This window comes from Channa argus, chromosome 9 (assembly GCF_033026475.1).
Source record: "Channa argus isolate prfri chromosome 9, Channa argus male v1.0, whole genome shotgun sequence".
NCBI classification, from domain to species: domain Eukaryota; kingdom Metazoa; phylum Chordata; class Actinopteri; order Anabantiformes; family Channidae; genus Channa; species Channa argus.
In genome coordinates, this window is record NC_090205.1 from 26,102,147 (window position 1) to 26,127,075 (window position 24,929).

At 41.8% G+C, this 24,929-nt stretch overlaps 2 protein-coding genes across 4 annotated transcripts; both read right to left on the reverse strand.

Annotated features, from left to right (window-relative positions):
• Positions 1–1,735: 1,735 nt before the first annotated feature.
• inhbb (inhibin subunit beta B) lies at positions 1,736–10,360 on the reverse strand. The gene is made up of 2 exons (XM_067516078.1): positions 9,301–10,360; positions 1,736–4,114 (listed from the first exon to the last, which is right to left on the reverse strand). The coding sequence occupies exons 1-2, from the start codon at positions 9,686–9,688 to the stop codon at positions 3,291–3,293; spliced, it is 1,212 nt and encodes a 403-aa protein (XP_067372179.1). The 5' UTR covers positions 9,689–10,360; the 3' UTR covers positions 1,736–3,290.
• A 1,010-nt stretch (positions 10,361–11,370) lies between these two features.
• Positions 11,371–24,611, reverse strand: klhdc3l (kelch domain containing 3-like). Of its 3 annotated transcripts, none has more exons than XM_067516079.1 (8): positions 24,469–24,611; positions 19,979–20,171; positions 19,640–19,722; positions 19,472–19,550; positions 18,400–18,446; positions 17,697–17,817; positions 17,314–17,503; positions 11,371–14,658 (listed from the first exon to the last, which is right to left on the reverse strand). In XM_067516079.1, the coding sequence occupies exons 2-8, from the start codon at positions 20,145–20,147 to the stop codon at positions 14,034–14,036; spliced, it is 1,314 nt and encodes a 437-aa protein (XP_067372180.1). In that variant the 5' UTR covers positions 20,148–20,171; positions 24,469–24,611; the 3' UTR covers positions 11,371–14,033. The 3 variants fall into 3 exon arrangements, with proteins under 3 accessions (XP_067372180.1, XP_067372181.1, XP_067372182.1); XM_067516080.1 differs by lacking the exon at positions 24,469–24,611 and adding an exon at positions 23,811–24,458; XM_067516081.1 differs by lacking the exons at positions 19,472–19,550; positions 19,640–19,722.
• Positions 24,612–24,929: the final 318 nt, after the last annotated feature.

The following is a 24,929-nucleotide window of genomic DNA, read 5'->3' on the forward strand; positions in this document are numbered from 1 at the left end:
TGTGGCCCCGGCTGCAGCCATGAATGACAGCGTGCTCAGTAGCCTACAGCTCTCGCTCAGCGTCATTAACATTCCAGCTATGGAGATTTTGGCATGCATTGGAAAGCATGACAAGACAGCACACACACACACACACACACACACACACACACACACACACACACACACACACACACACGCCCACCCCAGCCCTTGCTGAGTAGGGTACAGGCTCCAAGGAGATTAAAAACAATGTCACTCACTTCTGATCATTTGTGACAGATAATTTCTCTTCTTGTCCGGCCGCTTGTCAGTGACACGCCCCCTAACATTGATTTGCCCCCCCCCCCCCCCCCCCTTTTCTCCTGCTGCTTCTCCCAGCTTGTCCACCCAGCTACAGGTAAAGGAGTTATTTACACTGATCCCTCCCTAACATGCTATTTGCCCTGCAGCCAAACAAATCTCATCGCACTGTTTGGCAGATCTTTACGGCTTCATTTAGAGCAATTATACAGCAGATATAGTAACATAAGATGTGTTATGCAGAAACATTACATAAAATCTGACTGTTGGTAGGTGTGGGCACGGGCAGACAGTGAGTCGGGCAAGGCTTGTGCTGTTGCACAAATTGTTGTCACAAAGCAGTGACACAACGCTGCTGACAATATGTTAACTGTAAACCTGCCTTGAGAAACAGAAACATAATGCTAAATGCTGCAGGGTGATGTAACACATTGCACAGCTGCACCCATCCACCGCAGCAATGTTACCGGTTTCCTAACATGTGAAGGTACACAGACACACAATGAACTGAATGCAAACACATCAACAGGCAGCTGCAGCCAAAAAGGAATCAAGAAAGTATGTGAAGCTCTGTATGTTGGCAGTGCCTATGGATGTGCCAATGAGGCTGTTAATCATATTTGTAATTACTGTTCTACAGTTCCAGCTTATTAGAGACACTCCTGACACTCCAGTCCTGACAAATGGCAACAGGGAAGAGTTTTATGTTTCAACCAGTATAGACGAAGACGGCAGCATGTGGATGTTTTTCTTCTAGTACCCCGATGTTTCAGCCACGCTTTGTTTTGTCTTGAATTGCACCAGCTATCACAAAATACCTCAGCACATACAGATTTACTTCGTTTTGTGGATCTAGAGACCAACTGTGTTGAAAGTGGTTCTCAGAGATGTTCCTGGGCCAATGCTGCGGTTTTCACTGCAGAATCATTTCTGTGTTTGATGCAGCGATGCCTGAGGGCCTGAAAATTATGACCATCCGGTGTTGTTTTTTTGTCTTTGAATCATCTATTTTGTGACATATGTAATGATATTGCCAAACGCTGCAGTTTAAGCAATATCATTCTAAAGTTGCTGAACTATTTTCATGTTACTCGCTTATCCTCATTTCTGTCATATGATAACACTAACCGGTTGCCGATTATTGTTTTAGGATTACACTACAAAATTTTCAATCTTTTGGTGCCTCTCTTCCAACTTCTTCGAAATGTGTAGCTGGCATCAAATTCAAATTAACAATATGTATATTAATGTTAACATTCGATGTTTTCCTCGTACAATAAAATATAGGTTTTAGATTATTTGGAATGTTGTATTATAGTAATAATGATAATTTTTGACATTTTAGACACTGTCCCAAACGGTAATAGGCCTAATCCATTTCCGACAACATGACGCAAGAAAAGACTTCAAACTTACAAAATATTTAGGAAAAACATTTTATTTTACATAAACTGTACAGATGACATTTATTTATTTGACTAAATGATTCTTAGACAGGAACTAAAAATAACTTTCTTATTAAATAGAAAACAAACAAAAATAGAATTAAAGATGAAAAAAATGAAATGTTGCTTATTGTACAAAACAGAGAATGAAAATATAGCTAAGAAATGAAAAGCGTGTCGTACCCTGATACAGTGGTAGGCCTTTTGCAAAATTATCAAAAACAGTATTGTACACAGTAACTCAATGGCCTTGCCATCTTGGTACAATAGTTAAAATCATGGCCTCTTTGGTTCCATTAATTAGGTAAAATACATTTGAAACAAAATTCAATTTACTTCTATAAAAATAAGTTTTCAATGGCAGTTTTTGTCTCACTAATCCCGCAACTTTTCAGTGCAAACATCACAACAATCATTCGCTTTGGAAAGGAAGCGAAAGATTATACATTTCAAGTATTGATAAAGAGTTGAGGACTGAAGAGAGGAAGAATGAGAGAGAGCAAGATGGAAAGAATTCAGTCTAATAGCGCATGTTGTGTATGTGAATACGTTACTACACATTGCATAGCTCATGTGGCACTTATTTACCGATAGGACAGGAAACTCAGTACCCCTTGGAAGGCATTTCTTTATACAAGTGCTATTCGGGGTGTGCATTTCAGTTTTCTGCAAGTGCTGCCCTGTGCCCCTGCAAACTGGAGGCCCGTTTCTCCTGAGCCTTACGGGGCTTGAGGAAGCAGTTCTCCCTCTCTGCTGCTCCCTGTGCACAGGTGAAGTGCACTTATGACATCTGTCTTCACTTAGTTGTCATGGTAGCAGGGCCTGCAGCACTCTTGACGGGCAGGAAGTTAACGTCGAGGCCCATTGTTGATGGCATGAATGACGACACTGGCAGCAGCTCAGTGGGGGACTTTCGTTTGCCACTACACTGCTGTGGAGGGTATAATCCTGCACGGCATTAAACGCTGCCACTATAATTCCACTAGAGAGGACAGTTAGACTGTGTCTGTCAGCATAGCAGGGAAGTGCTGGTGTTCTGAATTGTATAAGCTGATGAATTGTCAGTGCTTTATAAAAACAAAAGTCTGTCATGTGCTTAAAGTACTTAAGAGGGCTGGGGGAGTGGGGGGTTGGGGGGTGAAGCCAATAATGTCATCGGCTGATCCTATCACCTTCCTTAAGCGCTTTTTATCTTCATTAAAGAGGATGATGGGCCATTATTTTTTGACTAGAAATGGCAAACTAGAGCAAAGTATCATTTGGTGACAATTATTCCCTTCTCGTCCCATCGCTGACCACGTTTTGCTGAAAGTGCCACACTTGGACAGCCAGCATGTCACTCAGTCTGATAAATACACACACTCGCACGGACACGTGCAAAGAGACGCGTGCAAACATGGACACAACACTGATACTTGCGTTTGATAGACTGTACCAGTGTGTGTTGCCTGCACAGACAGTAGGTATAGATATATTGTATATGTGTACCGTACAAAAACGTCCTGTTTGTACAAAAGGCCTTTTGACTGTTTCAAGTTCAGGTAATGAAGGGTCAGTGTAAACTCAAGCACAGCCACATTCCTCCACAATCATGTTGGGAACATCCCTCTTGACAATGTTGTACTCGTCATCAAAGTAGAGCATGGACATAGTACTGAGCTTGGTGGGGATGCAGCAGGAGTTGACTGAACCTGGGCTCATCCCTCTCATACGGTACTGGTTGACAACAGCTGTGTGGAACGATGAGGCTGAGCCTGGCACACCTGCCATGTAGGCCGGGCAGCTGCCCTCGCAGTAGTTACCGTAATAGCCAGCTGGGGCGATGATCCAGTCGTTCCAGCCAATAAGGCGGAAGTCTATGTAAAACTGCTGCCGGCAGCAAAGACCCCCGTTGGTGCCATCACACTCCAGCCCTCGCTTGCGAATCCGGTGCTTTCCGTCCACCTGCCGCGCACGCACCACGAGAAAGGGCCGATGGGATGGGTCACCGGGGTCCACGAGCACCGGTGCCACGCCAGCTGTCTCGCAACCCTCACACTGGACCTCCAGGTCCTGCCGCCGACCGCCTTTTCCAAACACAGCCCGCACTGCATCCGAGAGGGGAAATGTATGCCAGCCACTACGCTTCAGATCCACCCGTTTCTCCACCAGGGCCCAGCGACCTGTTCCTCCTGCAACGCCACCTTCTAGGCCTCCAGGTGCACTGTTGGAAACACCAGCCTCCTTGTAGTGAATCCTGACAGTCACCTTCCTCCTGAGGCCCTTCTCAGGACCAGCTGGTGATATGCGAAAGTAGAGCCACAGGTTCGCCTGGGACACATGCAGGTTCTGGTTGCCCTCGTTGGAAACGAGAAAGTACAAACCAGACTTAGAGGAGGTTTGCTCATCTGTTGGAGACAACAACAGAGAAATTGTTAGTTCACAATCTGCCATTTATAAAACATTACCCAATCAGTGTAAATGCAAAACACGGTTCAGTGATCATTTAAATGCATAACTTCCTGTTTATGTGGCATAGGGTTAGAGTTAGGGTAAACACTGATTGGAAAAAGAATGAAGCTTCCAATCATATCTTGTGAGCTTCATTAATGAATGAAGTTGTCAGGGAGATAGTGTGACTGTTGTCACATGACCTAAGAATAGAATTTTGGTCGTGTGATATCATATACAATGCCAGAGAGTATCCTCATGTGCCCTGAATTTACCTTTTATCATATGAGCTAAATTCCATACTTAGGTCACGCAATAATTAAACATCTCCATGACTACTGAGCGAATGACACTGGCTTTTGAACGCCATGAAATGTGGCCGTAGCCCTGGTAATGTTTCAATAAACTGACCTTGTGATAAAGATTTTCTTGTCCAATATAATTAGGTGATTTCTCGAGAAAGAGCTAAAGACCAGTTGTCACATTATAAACACACAAGTGTGCCCAGATGGAAAGCAGAAAGTCCCCAAAGAAGGGAAGACTTCTGTCTTTACAGCCATTTTTTTAGCTTGTTTTCCCTGTTCACACTCAATCACTGTGTCAGGTGACCTCTGTGGCAGCTCCTGATAGGCCAGCTACAACAGACCAGCTCTGGGATTAGACCCAGTTGGACTCAGGTCCAGCTTTGTGAAGTGAAAGGGCCAAATAGGGAGGAGAGGGAATAGAGAAGGAGAAGAAAAACGAAGGAACGACGCAAAGTAGAAAAGGTAGGAGGGTGGCACACACGGCCAAGGCTCCCCAGGGGTTCATTGAGTTCGCGGTTAGTGCACCCCCCCCTCTCCTCCCCGTCTCCTTCCAGTGTGAGTACCCTGAGAGTGACAGCACAAAGACCCCTGTGAGGCACCGGGAGACAGCCGTGCTGCAGCTCGGCATTGAAACGTGTGGCTTTCCAGCAAAAAGCATGATGTGGCAAAAATAAAGCCATTTACATGACACTGGCCACTTTCTACAGCAGCACAATGAAGAGATCCCAGGAGTCTAAAGGTGACGATGGGCTCTCCCTGGCACTGTTTTTTTTCGTCTTTTTTTTCTAAACCTAATGATGTCTTCCAAATTACCCTGAGGTAACTTGAAAGGTTTCTATTTCAGGAGATTTGGTACAATGTCCTCAAGCAAAGCAGTGCCTTTGAAAGTGGCTAAATTACTTTGTTTGCCGACTGATTAGTGTGTGTCAGTGTCAACAGGTGGCCACCAAAGAAGGGCCCCCTCTTTAAGGCGCCTCACGCCTCTTCCTCCTGTTAACCATAGCTTTACATTCACACAGGGACCTGTTCAGACCAGCTCTCCACTCTGTAGCATGTGAGCTCAGAGCTCAGGCAATTTACACGCACACACATTTGCATCCAACTGCATCCAGATCTACACCCACTCGCCCAACCTCAAAGAAAGCAATACATCAAATATCAGCTTTCTCAAAGCTTGCATGTAAAGTATCAGATGCACATACTGACTACATGCTAAAATCCATCTGAAGTGAACAACTTAAGGAATTAGCTGAACAGCAGCTTTTGCCTGGGACTGCTGTAAAGGCCCCTCAGGGCTACAAGTAACTAACCTCACCTCATTCAGTGCTGTGCGTTCTTACGTGCCTCAACAGCTCAGAGTGAAGAAAAATGAGGATCGTAGAACACTGGTGGCAAGATGATAGACAGGGAGTAAAGCCTGACATAAAACTGAATAAACACTGAAGTGCTCTGCTGTTTGTTCTGATGACTTGTTAAAAGACTTGGTTTCTTTCTGAGCTATGGGTTCTAACGTAAGATACCACTAATTTATCTCTCTTTATCTCTATCTGATTGCCATTTAGAATAGGGCAGCAGCTAACTTTATATAAAACAGTACACCATATAGGCCTAACATACCTTAGTTTAGTTCTTCACCAAACTACTTGTTCCAGAAAATCCAAGTCCAAGTCCTACTCCTGCACCCTTGTGTCTGCTACACGATCAGCGGCATACATTTATTCACTGCCCACGTCTGTTAATAGTCAGGACAGACTTTACAGACGTCCACATGCAAGCTCAAGAAGGTGTGTCAAGATGTCAGCTCACTAACGCACGAGAAAAGTTGTTTGTTCACGCATTGATGGTTTGCAGGTTTATCTGTACACCTGTGTATCTTAACATGCTTGGCACTGTTCATGTAAAACAGTTACTGATTTACTGATTCATATTTATATCTTCTGCTGAGCTACAGGGGCGTCTGAAGCTCAGTTGGTAAGTCGTCCACCAGCCCATTCCCACGCCTGGCTGCACAGTACCGGTCTAAGCCCGGTAGAAATTGGGGAGGGTTGCGTCAGGAAGGGCTGACTGTGCCAAATCTAAATGCGGACGATGATCCGCTGTGGCGACCCTCTCGGGATAACCCGAAAGGACAAAAAAAAAAAAAAAAGAGACACTGAGGAAGCATACTGAGGAAGAAAAAATACTGAGGAAGCATTCATCATGCTTCCGTTTGAGGAATGAATTGTTATTTTCATCCAGTGTTAAAAACAATTTGGAGCTGGCCCTGACACGCCTCACCTGACCCTGCAGTGGAACAGTTGTTAGTGATTATCAGCGAGCAGGACACCTGGGTGGGCCTGTGTTTGTGGATAAAGAGCTTCTTCAGCGTGTCCCCACCTGTGCCACCAAGTCAGGGAGACAAGCAGCAGAAATAGGCGAGCCAGCAGGCAGCTCCATAGCTTGTTACTGAAAGCTGCTGTTGACAAGACCACACGCTGTGGAAGGATGAGGGCGCGGCACGCAGCACTCGTGCCTCTAGCTGAAGCAGAGGCATGTGTGTAGCAGCCATCCCTTGGGCTATGGGGAACAGGGGCTACGGTGGTGGAGAGGATGAAGGGGTTTGGTTGAGACACTGGACTTTTGGCCACAGCTTAAAGCTGCTGCGGTTCTGGCTTTGTTGTGGTTTTAGTTTTACTACCAGAGCGTTTTGCCTAAATCATTTATAGGATCAGAAGCTACACTGACACTGGCCCACTGAGGACTGAAACACACACTTGGGAATGAATGTGGAAAATGTCTGGACCATGCCCAGGAGTGCTTTGACTGACGGCTCCTCATGAAAGAGTGGTGTCCTGAAGTAAACCTGCCAACCTGATCCACTGGAGGAACCAGGCCAGAGTTAATGACCTTCTATAATGAAGTCCTAATTCCACGCCTTGGACCACTGGCAAGTTCACTGGGTCTGAATGGCTGTAGTGAACAATCAAGAAGCGCAGATCTAAACTTCTCCATCGACCCCGCTTCTCTTTCGCCCACCCCTCCTCTCTCTGCCTGTGTTCCCCGCTTCGCTCCCGTGGATACGGGACACCGAATCCCTCAGCGTGGACCCACGGGACCATGTCAGCGGAGAAGGGAGATTGGCATCGCCCCCCTTCGCCCTCCCTGGGGCTTCTTGGCAGACTTTTTACCTCTCCCCGCTAAAGCAACCGCTGATAAGAAGCCAGCTCCCTGGCTGACAAGCACACAGTTAACCCTGTGCTGAGGGGAGGCTGAGGATGCAAACTGACCCCAGTGGTCAACACATGCACACCGCACACAGACAACTATCCACACGTATTCACTGGCTGGTGGCTGGCTAAGCCTACGCCAGCCTCACCCCCAACCCACCTTGTCTTAAACTGTGATAACAACAATTTACACTCCCTGATGCTTGGGGGACAAGCTCCCCTGGCTTCAGAGCTTTCTGGAGACCTTGCCTCTGAGCCATGCCCCGGCTGGCAGCATCCGATGTGAGGGGAGGGGGTGTGAGCCAGCTGGCCAGGAAGCAGAAGGGGTCTAGGGAGCAGGGACCCAAGCCAGCTCCATGGTACAATGGTACACAAAGACTCAAAGGTGTGAGGAAGAATAGAACTAGGAGAAAAAAAAACAGAAGTAGAAGAAGAAGCAAAGGAGTCCAGTGAACCTTTAGAATGACAAAAGCATTCTTAATAATACTGCAATATGGGGACAAACACACAATATCACACCCCCCCCCCCCCAACACCATATCCCTCCACCCACACTCCCCCAATCTAACCCCACATGGATTCAAATGTCTCATGCATTATTCTGAGCAATTTCTTTTGTTTTTCCTGCCTTTTTTTTTTCCCTCCTACTTCTTAACGTTGACATGTTGGGTTCAGCACGAACACATAGTGCTCTTATAATAATTGCCTGGCTTTGTTCTCTTGTCAGGAGAGCGCTCAGATCATTCCCATTGCAAGGCAGGACCTAGCAGCCCCATTCGGGCTAATTGTACCGGCAGGGCCAATGGGAAAAGACAGGATAGTGTGTATGTGTTTGTGTATTTAAGAAAGTCCTATTTTAGTGTTTTAATTGCATGTTTTCTTTTTGTTAAACTAACAGTTTGTGTCAGAGGTGTGGTTCTCACAGGCTAACGGACAATTATTGGATTCTGACAAGCGCTGATGATTTTAGGTGTATGTGTAGGTGTGTGTTTGAGTGGGAAGGGGAGGGGGGTGTAGAGAAAGCGAGAGGAAAGGGTGTTCTCTTTGGACTTCTGAGAATTAGTTAGATACACATTCTTAGAGGAAGGGATAAATGCCCAATTGAAGGACTTTGTCTGTATTTAAAAGAGGGCTTTATACATTGGAGTATTGAGTGTGAGCACAGCTTTAGTGATGAAATTGGATTCAGAGGTTCTTTTTATCCCCTAGACAACACATGAGGGTAATTTAAGGACTCTTTCTTTAGTTGCATTGCTTTTTTTTTTATTTTACTGGAGCTAAACAGGAGGATTTAAGAGCAGCCACTGGCTTCAGCAGGGGTCAACTGTGATGTAATGCGATGATGAAAATAATGGTGGCATCCGGGTTTGGCGTTTTATAGCAACAGTTAGGTCTGTTTCACCTCTGCCGATTTGTGAAGAACTCAGGACAACACCCCCACCAAACACACACACACACACACACACACACACACATGCAAAATGTGAAGTTCTATCTATACAAGAGGCTGGTTTTAAGTTACTAACTCAGGTGGCTCATTGCGCAGCCTATTGTGTGCACACAAAGTCAAACGTTGACAGGGGTTCATCCAGGGGTCGATTTAGATGTATCCAATGAATTATTGATTATTACCTGATTCGGCGAAGCTGATAATCTCTGAGGTCTCGGTATGAACCTCGTTGTTGAACGCGCCCTGTCCGTCAAAGCTGGGGATCTCCACCCGGCCGTCCTCTCGCACTTTGCCGGCGTGTAACCTCCGCAGAGCCGTCACCATCGCAGCCTTCGGGATGGGATGGGTGATGTTAGGTCTGTCCCTCATCTGCAGCCTGTTCAGTATGTGCCTTTTCACCGCCTCCAAGAAGTCTATGTTTACCCGCTCTGACGGATCCGGCGTCCTGAGGCCGCAGGACGCGCAGGACTCTTGCGCCGAGCTCTGAGTCTCTGTCCCGGTCAACGAGCTGCAGCGCACGGACACAATGCACGCAACTAAACAGGTCAATGCCAACGTGTAGAGGCTCATTTTTCTAAACTTAAAGTCCAATAATATGGGACAGAAGGAGGATATATTAACACACTCAGATGAAAGTTACTTTTTATTTACAAAATTCCGGAAGAACATCCACGTGTGCTCCAAGGGAGAGAGATCCAAAGAAGCCAGTGATATCTACGTATTCCCCAACGTACAAGAGCGGCACTCACATTAACTCCGGTCACTACGCATGGAGCGTATTGTCCAACAAGGTTTCTTTTTATGCAAAAAAAAAAAAAATAAATAAAAGTTCTTCTCTGTAGCAAAGCGCACTCAGGAGTTTTGATTGTTGATGCACCGCGTTCACTTCACGCTGGTAACTTGTACCAAAACAAACGAGGACACAAACAGTGCCGCGCCGAAAAGTCTAAATTAAACCCCATTCAGTGTGGAAACGCGTTCAGTCCGCTCGTTTCCATTCAAACACGCACAAACTCCACTTCTCCAGCCTCAGTCCCTGGGAGAATAATTGCGCTCGGTAAGTCCCGTGCCTTTTTGTGTGTGCGCCTGGGTACCATGTCCGGTGCGTGCGTCTGTGGAAAGTCAGCTCCGTGCGTCTTGCAGGATGCTGCTCACTAAGACCCCCCTTTTTCCACTATGCAATCACGACAACAGGGGCTCCGCACACCCAAAGTTTTTATACCGGAGTCGAAACCACGTGGGGATTTCCACCAACTGGACGCAAGGGATTAGACTACTACGTCTCCTTGGAACAAGGTTTTATTATGGTAACACGCCAGCCCCCGAGAGGTTGCATAATTGTTTCTCCCCAATGAGTCTTAGACTGCAGTATGTGAGACATAATTTGATCATCAATTTAGAAGATCACAAGCCCTCATAACGCAGATTTAGCTCGGACACGGTACAGCCGCAATCCTGTTCAATGTAATTTAGGATGTGTTAGGATGATTTATGGTAGGTAACATCTTCCTGACTGATCCTAAAGATTACACCTACATTTCTTTATAAAACCATATTTAGACAAATATCCCAACTCCCGCAGGCTCCTTTTTCCTTTGAGCGTTTCATCCCAGCAGATGCGTTCACGTTAAGAAAAAGGTTTCCCAAATACGGAAAATAATTCTGAATAAGAATAACTTAATGATTTAAAAGTAAAGGCAACTATAGAATTCAAATATTAAGATATAAAAAAAACGAACCTGAAAGAACTGATTAATCAAAGATGGAACTTAAGCGACAAGTGAGTTTATGGCCGGTTATAAGGTATATTACCAAACAAATGGCGCCATCTACAAACAGAAATATTTCATTACACACTGGAGCTGCATCACAGCTTCCATCTGTTTTAAATATACAATGTACAATGATAGTATCCTATTTACAAGTATCCTATTTAAAACAGTGATCGTGATGCGATTCATAACATAAATGTACACATATAGTCCAGATTTGTGCCACAAATCTGGACTATATTTTCTCAGAACTTACTTTGTCCACATTTCTTCTATTTAGGTAACGGATCCGGTAGTAAGTAAGAATTTAAAAAAAAAAACAGTTGCGTGCTACACATATTAACACAACAAATTACCTGTTGTAAACTAATTTCACATCGCTATACACTGCAAACCACTTGTACTACCAGGTCATTAATAATTCATACGATATATATACTGTATTTTGCATAAACTATCCAAAAGAAGTTCAAAATGACCACAAACATCAAACATCTTTATTAAAAAAGGTGTAAAAAGACAAAAACACACCAAAAGTCTAATTACAGACACCAAATGCATAAAAATATAAATGAAATGACCAATAGCAGACACAAAATGTCAGAAAATAGACAAAAAATCACTACAAGATTGTTTCTGTGAATAAAAAGAAAAAAGAAACAATTACACACAATTGTGCTTTTTTTAAAAAAAACAAACATTCCTTTTATTTTATGTAGCTTATAAAAAAATTATCAAATAAAACCAAGCAGCACATTATGAAAAGGAAACATCTTTGGTTCACCTGCTTACAATTACGTAACCACTAATGCCATAACCTGCGATGGGGTCACAGTTCCTCATTTGAAATGGTTGGAAAACAATGTTATAAATCACTATGTAATATGTGTGATGTCACCATCATCATCCCATCACCAGTTCATACAATCAAATTGCAAAATAAGAAGATCAATAATGGGCAATAACAATGATACTATCTACAATATTCTCTAAGAGGACTTGTGGAGCAAGTTGTTTGGGAGCTGTAATGTAGGTCAATGGGGCAAACAAAAGGAGGCACAGCGCGATGGATTACAGCAGCCTGGCCTGCTGCATAAGAGTTGTCCCACAATTACACATGCAGATCTTAGATCTCTCAGGATTCATTTACATTGTCTAATTCCATGGAAGACAAACATTTCTTAAAATTGTAAGTGAGACAATTTCAAAATTGACTTATTAACTTAGGTACTTATAACTGCTATTTTAGCCAATAGAACTATGCATTACAAAGTTTTGACCTTGGGGCCGTGGCAATCAGCCCCAATGATTCCTACTAAAGATTCACTTTTGAACAATAGGCCATAATATATTTTAATTAGTTTAATTTAGTTTAAGTTAAAAAAAAAACAAAAGAAAATGAGTGTAATTTTCAGCAAAAGGTGGCAGGCTTGGATCCCACCATACCAGGCTTGACCCTGCCCTTGGTGGCTGGAGCCTGGATCAAAAAAATGGGCGGGTTGCAGCAGGAAGAGCATCCGGCATAAAAACTTATGTCTAATCAAAGTGCGGAACATATTGATTTTTATTACTCAGATGGTGAACTTGTTAGGGAATATTTTAAGTGTTGAGAAAAAATAATACAAGAGATATTATTTGTCAGACGTTCCTCGTGGTTACCACTGGCTACAGCTGTATCGTTACCCTGTTCAATCCTAGGCCACTAACAGAGGCTTATTTCTGTGGTGCATTAAGAAAGTGAGGAAAAAGGTGCTTTTATTAGAATGTCATTGCTGATTTGTTTGGGTGATGGGCCTTCAACAGACTTTACAGGCTCAAAGTCATTTGTTGGTTTTATCTCAGCCAGATCACTATGGATCAAAGAGTAGTAACCTGAGGGCAAAGTTACATAAAGAACATAGATGAAGCAAACGTTTCAAAGTAAATATAAAAATATATATCAATATATCAAATTTATATCAATATAAAAACACAGCATCATACATCAAAATTTGAACAGTTATAAAAAAAATAAAAGCTCTGGTTCAAGCCTGTGGAGACTGCTACATGTTCAGGATTGACAGGATTATATTTAGGCAGGATGCTTTGGAATATCACCTACTCAACTGTGTATGTTTTTAAGGCAAATGAACCAAACAGCATTGTAGGACACTTTTCACAGTTTCCATTCCCTGAAGACAAGAACTATGAATCCGTGCTTGTTTGCCGTTTCTAAACAAATGTTGAGCTCTGGCGCCATCATGTGTAATTTGGATGATAAAGACCTTGTTATGTCCATGTTTTCATGTTTGCAGTACAAACCTCATTTCTGGGAAAGCTGGGATGCCATGTAAAGTGTAACACAAAAACAGTAATAAATTTGTAGATTATTAAAACCCAACTCACTAAGGTGAAGTGGAAAACTGTCCTGTGGTCTGATGAGCCAAAGTGTTACATTCTTATTGCAAACAATCAACACCACAGCCTTCATGCTAAAGAGGAGAGGGACTATCTGACGTGTTTGGAGTACACAGCTTAAAAGCCAGGACCTGTAATGCTGTGGGGTTGGTGTAGTGAACACCTCTTCACTAACTTATGTGTGAAGGCCACATTATGCTAAACAACATACACAGGTTTTGGAGCAACACATGCTGCCATCTAGGTGACATGTGTTTTAGGTTTATAGCTTATTTCAACAACAAACAATATTCAGCAGTGAAGAGTGTGGCTACCAATCTGCCCTGGCTGCAGTTCAGAACTGTCCACCACTGAAACATTTGGAGCTTAATGCAGTGAAAAATATGAAAAAGGAGGCCCTGAACTGTTGAGCAGTCTCAAGAATGCTAAAAATGTTTTCTTTCAAAATTAAAGCAATCTTTGTTGTAGTTGTGTTTTAATTTTTTTCATTTTTACATATTGTAAAGCACTTTGTGATTTTATCTGTGAAAGGTGCTACATAAACAAATTGTACTTACTTGTTTTCACAATTATATGACATGTGATTAATGCAGTAATTTACAACAAAACGCACACCTAAAATTAACAGAATTACAAAAATATATTTTCTTATTAACAGAACACCAGTAAATCTATAGATAAAGTCATAAAATACTGCAGTTTTTTCATATGTTTCTCATTGAGGAACCATTTGTTCTTACAGGCTGTCACGACTCAGTCAGGGTCATATGCCATATGGAGATGGGACTGTGACCGGTGCAAGGTCGTCCTCCCAGGACCAGCAGCACATCAGGCAGGTGCATGGATATGTCTTCCTCCACTTCATGGAGCAGGTCTCCATCTGTGCAGCTCTGCTGTTTCCTGAAAGCTCTGTTCTCGAAGGTCAAACAATCTTCACTCTGCTGGTGATTGTTCTCCACCCGGCCCTGTTTGCTTTTCTCTAGTTTGGAGCAGTTTGGAGGTGTGTTGCTATCGTAGCAGTGTTGTGGGCTAAATGTCTCCAGCTCTATTGCTACCTCTGATCCTAGAAACGTGAGAGGTGCAGGGAAGCACTTGTTTTTGAAGGGTCTGAGTCTGTCATTCAGTTTTGAGCTAGAGGTGGGGTCACTGGTGTTGGACTTGTAGCTGGGACCCAACCCAGTGCAGCAGTGATGGATCTTGTTTGGAGGGTTAGAGCCTGGGTGTGTTGAAACTTGCCCCCATGTCTGAGTGCTGAAGCTGTACCTCCATAGGCAGTTCTTTGGAGAGTCCTGGCTTTCACCTCCCCCAAAAAGAAGCATACTATCCTTATAGGCCACAGCAGAGTGTCCCACCAGTCTGGAGGGACCGGACCTGAAGATAACAACCACAGGTGGTGTTAGCAGGATGCACCTTTGTTGCGGAAGACTTAAAAGATAAAGTCGGTGATTTGACAGTTTGGTTATTGTGAACAAATCCCAGTGTTTCCCACACATGCAATATACCTGCTCACGCATATTTATGGCCAACCAAATCTATTTAGCCACCTGTTTTTTAATCGGTCCAAGGGAATGACAACATCTGTGATCAATGATTTTCCCTCATTCTACAGCACCTATAAACTACTTATTTGCTGCTTAAATGTCAGACAGCAGCACAGATCACCTTTCAGTAAGGTTAGTTCCGTGATTTACATTGATGGCAGGACTAATGCAAATTGTTAATAGTGACTTATTTCTATATTCTGTATATAAAAATGAAAAAAAAGAAAGAAGAAGAAAGTTAATTAGGGACACCTAAAGGTAAAAGTAAGTTATTTTATTCTAACAGTTCTACATAAATCCTCCTGTTGTTGAAATGTGTCATACAGAGAGGTGTTTCTACACTCAGCATAGAGCTACACTCATTGCTTTTACATGCACTCATGGGGGGAGGAAAGACACATGCAGTTGACCGACAATAGTCTAAATTTAAAAAATCCACGGGGGAGAGTGGCTTATTTAGACTTCTATGGGAGACGCAGACTTTGTTTTTAAAAATGAGCAAGCATCACCCTGTTAACTCATTAACGATCTCTCCTCTCATTCATTCTTTTACTCAGCTACGTGGTACCGTCTGCAGCCTTTGGTTACGCACATGTGCTGTTGAAGAAAGACGATTAGAAACCTGGGGATGTGTAAACATGGCAGAGTAATCAACATTCTCCAACAGAAATCTACCTGAAAGCACATAGTTAGTTATAGTTATGCTGTTATAGTATAGACTGCTGGGGGACCCACCCCCTGATGAACTGAGCTCCTTTCCTCCTCTTCTCCCTATCTCCTCTGCTCTCACCCCACAATTGTCACTACTGTATGACATTAACTTTGTGTCTTCTTTCTCCAGTAGTTGTCTTTGTCCTTCTCCGTCCCCCTCTCTCTGTCCCTTTCTGCAGGTGTCCTAAACTTTGAAGCTGTGTGTCGTCCAGCGTGCAGCTACTGGTCAAACCAACCTGCCCGATGTTTTGTTGTTGCTTTTGTTGCTCTTTTCTTTTCTCTCTTCACTTTCCACTCACCCCAACCGGTCGAGGCAGATGGTCGTCCACCCTGAGCCTGGTTCTGCTGGAGGTTTCTTCCATTAAAGGGAGTTTTTTCTCTCCACTGTTGCCTATGGTTTGCTCCAGGGGGAATTGTTGGGTTCTCTGTATGTCTTTCAACTTTATTCATATAGCACCAATTCACAACAAAGTCATCTCAGGGCACTTTACAGAGTAAAGTCAAGATTATAAAGAGTTGTAGAGAGAACCCAACAATTCCCCCTTGAGGGGGATTTCTATACATCTTTATTTCTATACATCTTTATAGTCTTGACTTTAGTCTGTAAAGTGCCTTGAGATGACTTTCTTGTGAATTGGAGCTATATAAATAAAGTTGAATTGAATTACCTCGATAACCCAAATCCCCTACCCCGATTATTTCCATATATATGACACTTTAGTAACCAGGTTATAGTTGGCTTTCTCCAGAAAGCTGATTTCTTATGTCCATAAAAACAGAGAAACTGCTGAAAACAGCCTTATTTTAAAAGGAATTATTTGATTGGTTATTTATTATTTTCCTCAAAGTTCTACAAAAAATACCCCACAATGACAACGTGGAAAGTTTTTTCTGCAACAACTGTAGCTGCTGAAGAATTGAGTGGTTAACACCAAAATACACTGCATTACAGTAGTCAAGCCTCGAGGAAAAAAGACCATGAATGGCAATTTCCAAGTCATTGTGTGGTAGAAAAGGCTTGACTTTGGCGAGAGAGCACAGTTGGTGAAAGTACAGTTTTTAATCGCAGAGCTGTTTATCGAACCGCAGTTCACTATTAAGAAACCTAGGTGTTCGTTTTGACAATGTTAACATTGGAAGATAGACTTCCCAGATATTACAATATTATAGGATTTTGCATTTGTCACTAGATCCAAACAAAATGACTTCAGATTAGGCCTCATTCAAAAACAATAAATTTCTGCCCAGCCAGTTTTTAATATCCGCCAGACAATGAAGAACCACCTGGCCAGAGTTTTGTGATAAGCCATTCAGTGGTAGATAGAACTGAACGTCATCTGCATAGAAATGTAAAGAGTGATTGTGTTTGCTAATGATAGACCCCAACAGGTAAGATTTGAACCAACTAAGTGCCTTGGATCCCCACCAGCCCAAACAGTTCAGCTCTCCCATTGCAGCGCTCCAGGATGTGGCTCTGTGGGACCTCTAAATCTGTCCGCGACCTTCTTCCTGCTAGACACAGCTTACTTTGTCTTTTTTTTTTTCTTCATAGTTTGATTAACTTGGAAGAAACTAAGGCTCACTGACCTGTATCCACGCTACACATTTGAAAACAGAAAGTGTGGGCATTTTATATTTGAGCATGAATAAAGGGAGGAGGAAAAAGAAGAGGGGGCTAAAGAAAGAATGCAAGAGAAACATGGAGCACATTTGCAACTTGAACTTACAAAATCATTCAAGACTGAGAGATTTGAGACATGAAACCACTACTCACTTATTTCTGAGAGAAGTCCACATGGTGCTGGTGGAATTCCATTTCCAGAAGTCTCTCTGCTCTTGCAGTCCTTTCAACCCCCCAAAGAGGTACATGCAATCCTGGTAGACCATGGCTGAGTGACTGTGTCTGGGGCCAGGGCCTAATGAGCCCTTCTGAGAACCATTCAGCTGGGACCAAGCCATGGTATCTTTCATAAATATAAACACAGAGAAATCTCAACAACACTTGCACACAATGGATGCTATGTGGTCATGGTGTGCTTGTGTTTTCTGCAGACATTCCTGTGTTTGACAATTTTACTTGGAAATTTTCCACCCTTGTAAGCTGTTTACATATTCTCAGAATTTAGCTCAGACATCTTACTGTGCATATAAACTCACCAAAATCCAAACTCCAAAATTCCTGGGAGGAACCTTTCATATCAATGTAGCCTCCATACACCAGCATGGAAGAGTGGATCACCACAGCACTGTGTCCTTTTCTGTTTGTTGGCATTTGGGCCTAAAGGCACAGACATATACACACAACAGTATGAGTTTCAAGACGATATTAAAGTTAGGTTGCATGGATCTTGCAGGGTTGCAGATCTGATGTCAGCTTTAAAGGCTATTATTGTACACGAGGTACAACTGTGCAGCTCATGCTTTGTTCATCCTGACATCTGTGAACTGTGGAGTTTCTGGCATTTATGCTGGGGAAAAAAGTCTCTCCAGAGCAGCTTAGACATTAACTTTCTTTTTGTGTCTATCAACATGATTTTTAGTACCTGCTTTTATAAACATAGAGTCTTTCCAGTCTACGTACACTTGTGAAATTGCTCTCAATTAATCAGTGATGCCTGATTTTTGCACAGTATAGTCATGCAAATTCCTTTGTTAATCTGGACATGTTTTAGGGCTAAGAAAATTGGTAAATACCTACATGGAAATATGGTATATTATCACTGTAAAACAGGATCTAATCTGTTACATTTTGTCAGTAATACTATTTGGAAGGATTTATTCACATGAGCAAGGAATCAGAGTGGGTTTCATGATATCTGTTACAACTTCAAATTATTCTGATATGAAAGAAGCTTTGTACCTGAGGGGAGCTTATTTTTCCTTGGCACTGGACCCATTTCTGCTTTTCTGAAACATACACAAAGACAAATGAACATAGAGTTTAGGGGACACAGATAAATATTAAACAATTACAATATATTAAACAATTACAGTTTTTTATGTGGACAGGGCGACTGTGGCGCACGACGGAGAGCAGTCATCCAGCAACCCCAGGGTTGTGGTTGGATACCAGGCTGACGAAGTGTCCTTGAGCAAGACACTGAATCCCAACTTAGTTGCTCCCGGTGTTGGCCAGCTGCATAGCAGCTCCCCCATCAGTGTGTGTGTGACTGTGAGTACAAATGGGTGAATAAGCAGCAGTGTAAAGCGCTTTAAATACCAATAGGTAGAAAAGCGTTATATAAGTTACCATTTACTGGTCACTTGAAATCAACTTTTCCATTTCTTACCACAAACAGCATTAAAATTAAAAGTTTGCAAATTCTTATAAAGCCTTATCATTAGGGATGCAATCAATCACTATGACATATTTTTCTAATAACCTTTATATAATATTCTGGGATCTCAAGGTTTTTTATTTATTTTAAACATAATATTACTTTTAGCTTGTGAATGGGTTTTACACTGAAATAACACTAAGCACAGTGTGTAGACCCCCCCCTTTAATAATTTCCAGTTACAAGTAATGCAAAAAGTTATAAAACAATTATAAATTGTACATGCAATAATATTGGAAGATGGGAAGGCCCCCATTCATTGGCCGAAAATATTCCCATTACTTTGATTTTTTTGGGAGGGAGGATAAGGGCAAAAATGAACAGTGCTCATTTCCACTATTGACTCAGTCTTTTAGATCCCAATCCTTTGGGAAAAGTAATATGACAAGTAACGCAAGGTTACTTTTGACAGGGAGTAATAAGTAAAGTAATAATATTAATTTTAAACAGATTAAAGGGTACTGAATAATATTTTCATTTTTTTGAGTAATGAGACCAAAACCGATTGTTTATCACAATTACATGGCAGTAGTCTGAAGCAGTTGCTGCCTATTGTGAGTTGTACCATGTAAGCACTTCCACAGTGAAACTCACCAGTGTTAAATACCCAAAGAGCACTCCTGCACATGGTGTATGCAGATTCCAGTAAGCCACCAAAGACATAGAGGAAGCCCTGGAAATTAATAAAATATTGTGATATTTAGCAGAGGTAGAGAGAGTTTATGTCATTTAGGAAAAACAAACAGATATTTATGTTTGTACCTCATGAGCCACTATAGAATGTTCCTCTAGCTCTTCTGGTGCAGCTTCACTGGTGCAGCTCAACTCAGTCCACTCATTACGTACTAAAATATTACAAATACAATTTTTGTTTGATTGCCTGATAATTATGATGATGATGATTCTACAGTATGAAGTGCACAACACTGGATTACTTTTTCCTTTACTGGCTTTTATTTGTACATATCATATGTTACTATGATATATGTGTAACAATAACGACAATACACCTATATGTGAATCAGTTGATTGGTTTTGAAAGCCACATATCTACTGTTTGCATCACTTAAATATAAGCACACTTTTGTGTCTGGCTCTTACCTACACTGTACCTCCAGAAGTCCCTTAGACATCTGTTGTCTCTGCCTCCCAGGATATAGACACTGCCATCATAACTGCAGCAGGCATGCTTGTACCGATCACATGGGGATGGGCCGCTCTGGGGGGGCTGAGTCCAAAGAGAGTTACCACTTTGAATCATGGCTGGCATCCTCTGCTCTCACTGCCCCATTGTCTAAAAGAAAAAATGCCAGTATTGAGAAATGTACCATATAAAATGAAATGCACCTATAACCCTTTCACAATCAGATTGTATTTTCTTCTTAGCATCTCAAAATGTAAACAGCCCACAAATAGTCCACAGTTTAAAATCCACAAAATATGGGATATTATAACCTTCAAGTTATCTCTGCACATGTTGGTGCCACCAACATGGCAGTGAGGGTCTGCTAGTTACTGATTTAATCAACACATGTAACTTCTTCCTGTACATCCTGTATGGAAAAATGTCCACACCCTGGAGAGCACTTGCAATCTTCTGCAAGCCCTTCTCTTTAGTCTCAGTAGTAAACTGTGCGTTAGCATTACAAGACATTTCTTTATGTGACTACGCAAGATTATTACAGAATCCAAATATCACAAAATGTCAGTGTTTCTGAAAGTGACCATTTAAAGTTCATGTAAAGTACAAGCAGTAAGCAAGTTACACTGCTGGATTAGTAATTCCAGTTTTGTTGATAAGGTAAAAAATAGTTTGTGCCTATAAAAACTATGAACCCTTTTGTAAGTGTTGGCCTTTTAATTGTTTGTCTTGGTCAACTTGATTTGGCATTTTTGACAAAATGTTACTAAAAGAAGAATCTTGCATACTAAAGTGAAAACAGTAATACGAAACAAGAAAAGAGACTGTATAAGTCAGTCCCTCTTTGAGTTTGTGAATTCAAACAATCCCTGTGCATTCTGCATAACCTTGAAAATTAAATTTTAAAAGAAATCATACAACATTGCAATGTGTATCATAGTTTTTTTAGAAAAGCTGTCATAAAATCAGACATTTTAGGCCACAACAATCAGAAAAAGGTCAGCAAAATCCTGGAGGGAGTGAGAGTATTCACTTTTACTTTTAGAGTAGCTCCCCTAAATTATCACTGGGGTATCCAGTTGTTTTTATAAACCACACAATTAGTTATGTTGAGTGCAGTAAATGTGTAATAAGTGTGTAATAAATAAGTATCCTGGCTAAAATCTACACCATGAAAACCCTCCAATCGACTCGGTGAAAGAATTATTAAAAAGCAGATATCTGGGGGGACATTTAGAAGTCAGTGAATAACTCCTGGAGTAAATTCACCTAGAAATGGAATGGACATTGCTTGGACGACTTCTGTGCATTTACACAGTTTCTTTTTAAGAGATGTAATTATTTTAATGTTTAACCTATGGTATTGTATATATTGTACTTTCAACCCACATAACCCTCTGTCATCAAAACTGTTCTACTTCACTAGGGTTTGCTAAAGGTTAATGTAAAGGTTACTGAGGTCTTTCTGATTTTTTAGATCTGGTGAAATTCAGGGTAGAATTGTAGTTTAACAGTATAGATGGTCACCTCAGAGCAGCTTCAGACTTCCAAAAATACAGCTATGAACTGGTAGGTGGTTCTTGCTTAAGCCTGTAAAACCTGACCAATAAGAGCACAATGGGCTTTATGAGAGGGGGTCTTAAACAGACGCATTTAAAAAAGGTCCTTTACAGTTGACCAATCACGTTTTTGAGTTTTATGAACTGTAAAGCACTTTTTGCGGTTCTATTAAAACCATAAAAAAGGAACCGGAAAATTCCAAAAAACAAAACTTCACAAGTTATGAGGTTGGCTCAGCTGTCAGAAGGAAAATGGAAACATCCATTGACAATACATGGCTAGGGACACACCAATACCATTACCGGCACTGGTATTTGAATGAATCCTGTACAAACACTCTGAAATTTCTCCCGAAGTAGCAAAGGTTAATGTGATGTTGCTATAAATCGGTGTTGCCATAAGTTAAAACACAAAAAAGTAAAGCTTCCTGTCCACTACACATGATATGACATGTAAACCTAACATTATTGCTCTTTAGACATTTTTTCATGCTGCAACATCTGATCAGACAGATTAAAGTGTTTCCACATTAACATACCAGCCATACTTGAAGTTATATAAAAAACACAACACTTTATTAGTGGGAATAGGATGAAGACTGGAGTGAGGAACCATGGGACGGGACAACCGTATCCCACAATGCAACACTACGTCAGCTTTAAGTGATGATGCAACGTGACATGCCTTAGAAATACAAGTGTCCCAAATGTCACTGCTCACTATTGAGTGAACTACTTAGCGTACATTTAAAAAGGGAGCAATGAATTATTGAGTAGGGGGTAATTTCAGACCCAGCCTGCAATTTGGGGAAGGCTTTGGGCAGGCTCTGCTATTGCTCCATGCACAGCAGACCCCCCCCCCCCCCCCCGGCCCTGTGGACACAATAAAATTAAAATAAAAACAGAGGAGGGTGGATGGGATGTAAAAAAAAAAACCCTATTTCAACATAATAGACTGGAAGGGGAATGTCTGAGGTGTGGTCACACTGCTGAACTTCAAATGTTATTCTCCCCTCAATGATTGAGTCACTTTATATCATCAGTATTCTACTAGCAAAAAAAGAAAGAAAAAATAAACCCAGCAACAACAGGCTTGAGTAATCTGTAAATAGTTCAGTGTTACTTTCTCCCTTTTATTTGGATAAACATGATGTGGATGTACAGTAACTGCTCTTCTACCCACATCACAACTCACTGCCTCCAGCTCATCGTCACTGCATAGTCATCCTCCACAATTATACAGTAATGTGCCTTTGGACGTCACTAAACGTTTCATTCTTGTATTACCTGTTGAGTACCTACTCTTTAGTGATGGCTATGACAACAGTGTTGTGCCCTGAACGGTGTAAATGAGCAGAGCATGTTACTGGGAAAATCTTAGCTGATTTGAATTTTAAAGGTATTATGTTTTTCTGAAAATGTTATGAACTAAACAGAAAAAGTATATTCCAAACAGAAAGAAAATCCTTTCAGCGCCGAAGAATTGACAGTGCATTTTCTGTCATTGCAAAAAATGTTAAATTATGTGATGTAAGTGATGATACCATCGATGACATCGTCACTTCAAATCAAGACGGAAGTCAGCATAATAAAGATTAGGATATCTTTCACAGTTTTTTTTTTTTTTTGTCCTTTCTGCTTATCCCGTGAGTTCAGGGTCACCACAGCGGATCATTGTCCGCATGTTGATTTGGCACAGTTTCTACATCGGATGCCCTTCCTGACGCAACCCTCCCCAATTTCTGCCGGGCTTGCACAGCTCGGGAGGGGAATGGGCTGTTAGGGGTTCGGTGTCTTGCCCAGAGACAATTCGACATATAGCCGTGACTGGGGATCGAACCACTCACCCTGTGGTCCGTGGACGACTGCCTTTACCAACTGAGCATTCACAGTAGATTCATTAAAAAACAACAGTGATCTTAACCCTATTTTTTAAATAATCAGCATCATATCAGTGTTGTTTAAAATGTTTTCTTAGTGGGGTACTTTAAATCTTTTACTTAAAGTACAAATGTAAAACTGCTACTTGTAGTGGAGACTTTTTAAGAATAATACTTGCACTTATACTTGAGTATTTGTGTACTTTTCCAACCTCTCCACACAGTGTCTAAAATATGGAAATAACGGGTTTGCCAGCAGTTACGAAATGTGTGACGCATTAACTACACCAAACTTTTAGTGTGTTTTGGTTGTTTTTACAGATACTGAAGGTAATTTACCCAACAATACTTACAGTCATCATCATGCAGTCAGACCTAGTTACTCATCCCAAACCATGTCCCTCTGCAGCCTTCCTGCTACTAACTTTAAGCTATTGCACACCGCGTTTACAATAACTGTTTCTATTTCGTCATCTTGCAAAAAGTGCCGTCATTAACGTTAGCTAAATGTCTGCGGGACTGTCAGCGCCCCAGCTTCCGTGGTCATGTCACCCCCACCCCCCGCCCCACCTCCAAAACACTCCTTCGCTGCAGGCTGTAACGTCACGCGACTGTATGCCTTCGACGATGGCTCGTGGACAGCCTGAAGAGGAACGTGGCCCGTTAATTCAAGGTTCCGTTATCTTTGAGGTGTAACTCACACGTGCTACAAATAGCACGAGCAAGTTGTAAAATTTCAGTCAGCTGACGTTAGGTCAGTTTAAATTATGTACAACGTGCAAACAAATTCGACAGAGGCAAGTTCCCAGTGAAGCTGAATACGAGGAAATGGGGATGTGAACTTTCAGTTAGTAGGTTCACATCCCCTTTTTTCCCGACTGAACCGGTATTTAATGCAAATAATATGCAAACAAGCTCACGTTCACAAGCAAAGTAGTTCGATAGTCTAAACTAGTGAAAAAACTTAAACATTTGCGGCAAAAATGTTTTGGTAACGTAAATGTTACTCACGACACCCAACAGCTTCTCTTCGTCTGAAAATGTTGCCCGCGTTGCATTCAGGACCACGTCGGAAACTCTCCACTAAGTTGCGGACTTGTGTAAAATTGTCAAACTTGCTGCGCACTGATGGTTTTTAGGACACGAACTATCAGGAATTTGCCCAAAGTAATATTTAGGAAATGCTGCAAAAGCAGAATTACTACTACTACTGCTACTGACATGTCGGTTAAATATAGCAGCCTGAAGCCTGGGGACTGTTGTACTGGTAATATGTTAATGCATTAATAGCAACAACATATTGGCTGACGTCAGATAATTTTAGCACATGAGGTAATAAAACTGCAAATTACCAAAGAAGCCTACATATTTTTTTATTAAACATGAACACTGCCAAATATATAATATAACAAAATGTGCTACAGCTGTGTGTAACTGCACTGTTAACCTATTGTATATTAATTTATAACTTG

Coding starts and splice junctions, on each gene's coding strand:
- inhbb (XM_067516078.1), bottom strand. CDS start 9,688: ATGAGCCTCTACACGTTGGCATTGACCTGTTTAGTTGCGTGCATTGTG. Junction 4,115..9,300: donor TATCAGCTTCGCCGAATCAG/GTAATAATCAAT, acceptor TGTCTCCAACAG/ATGAGCAAACCTCCTCTAAG.
- klhdc3l (XM_067516079.1), bottom strand. CDS start 20,147: ATGCCAGCCATGATTCAAAGTGGTAACTCTCTTTGGACTCAGCCCCCC. Junction 19,723..19,978: donor CTTCTGGAGGTACAGTGTAG/GTAAGAGCCAGA, acceptor GTAATATTTTAG/TACGTAATGAGTGGACTGAG. Junction 14,659..17,313: donor TGGACTTCTCTCAGAAATAA/GTGAGTAGTGGT, acceptor TGTTATCTTCAG/GTCCGGTCCCTCCAGACTGG.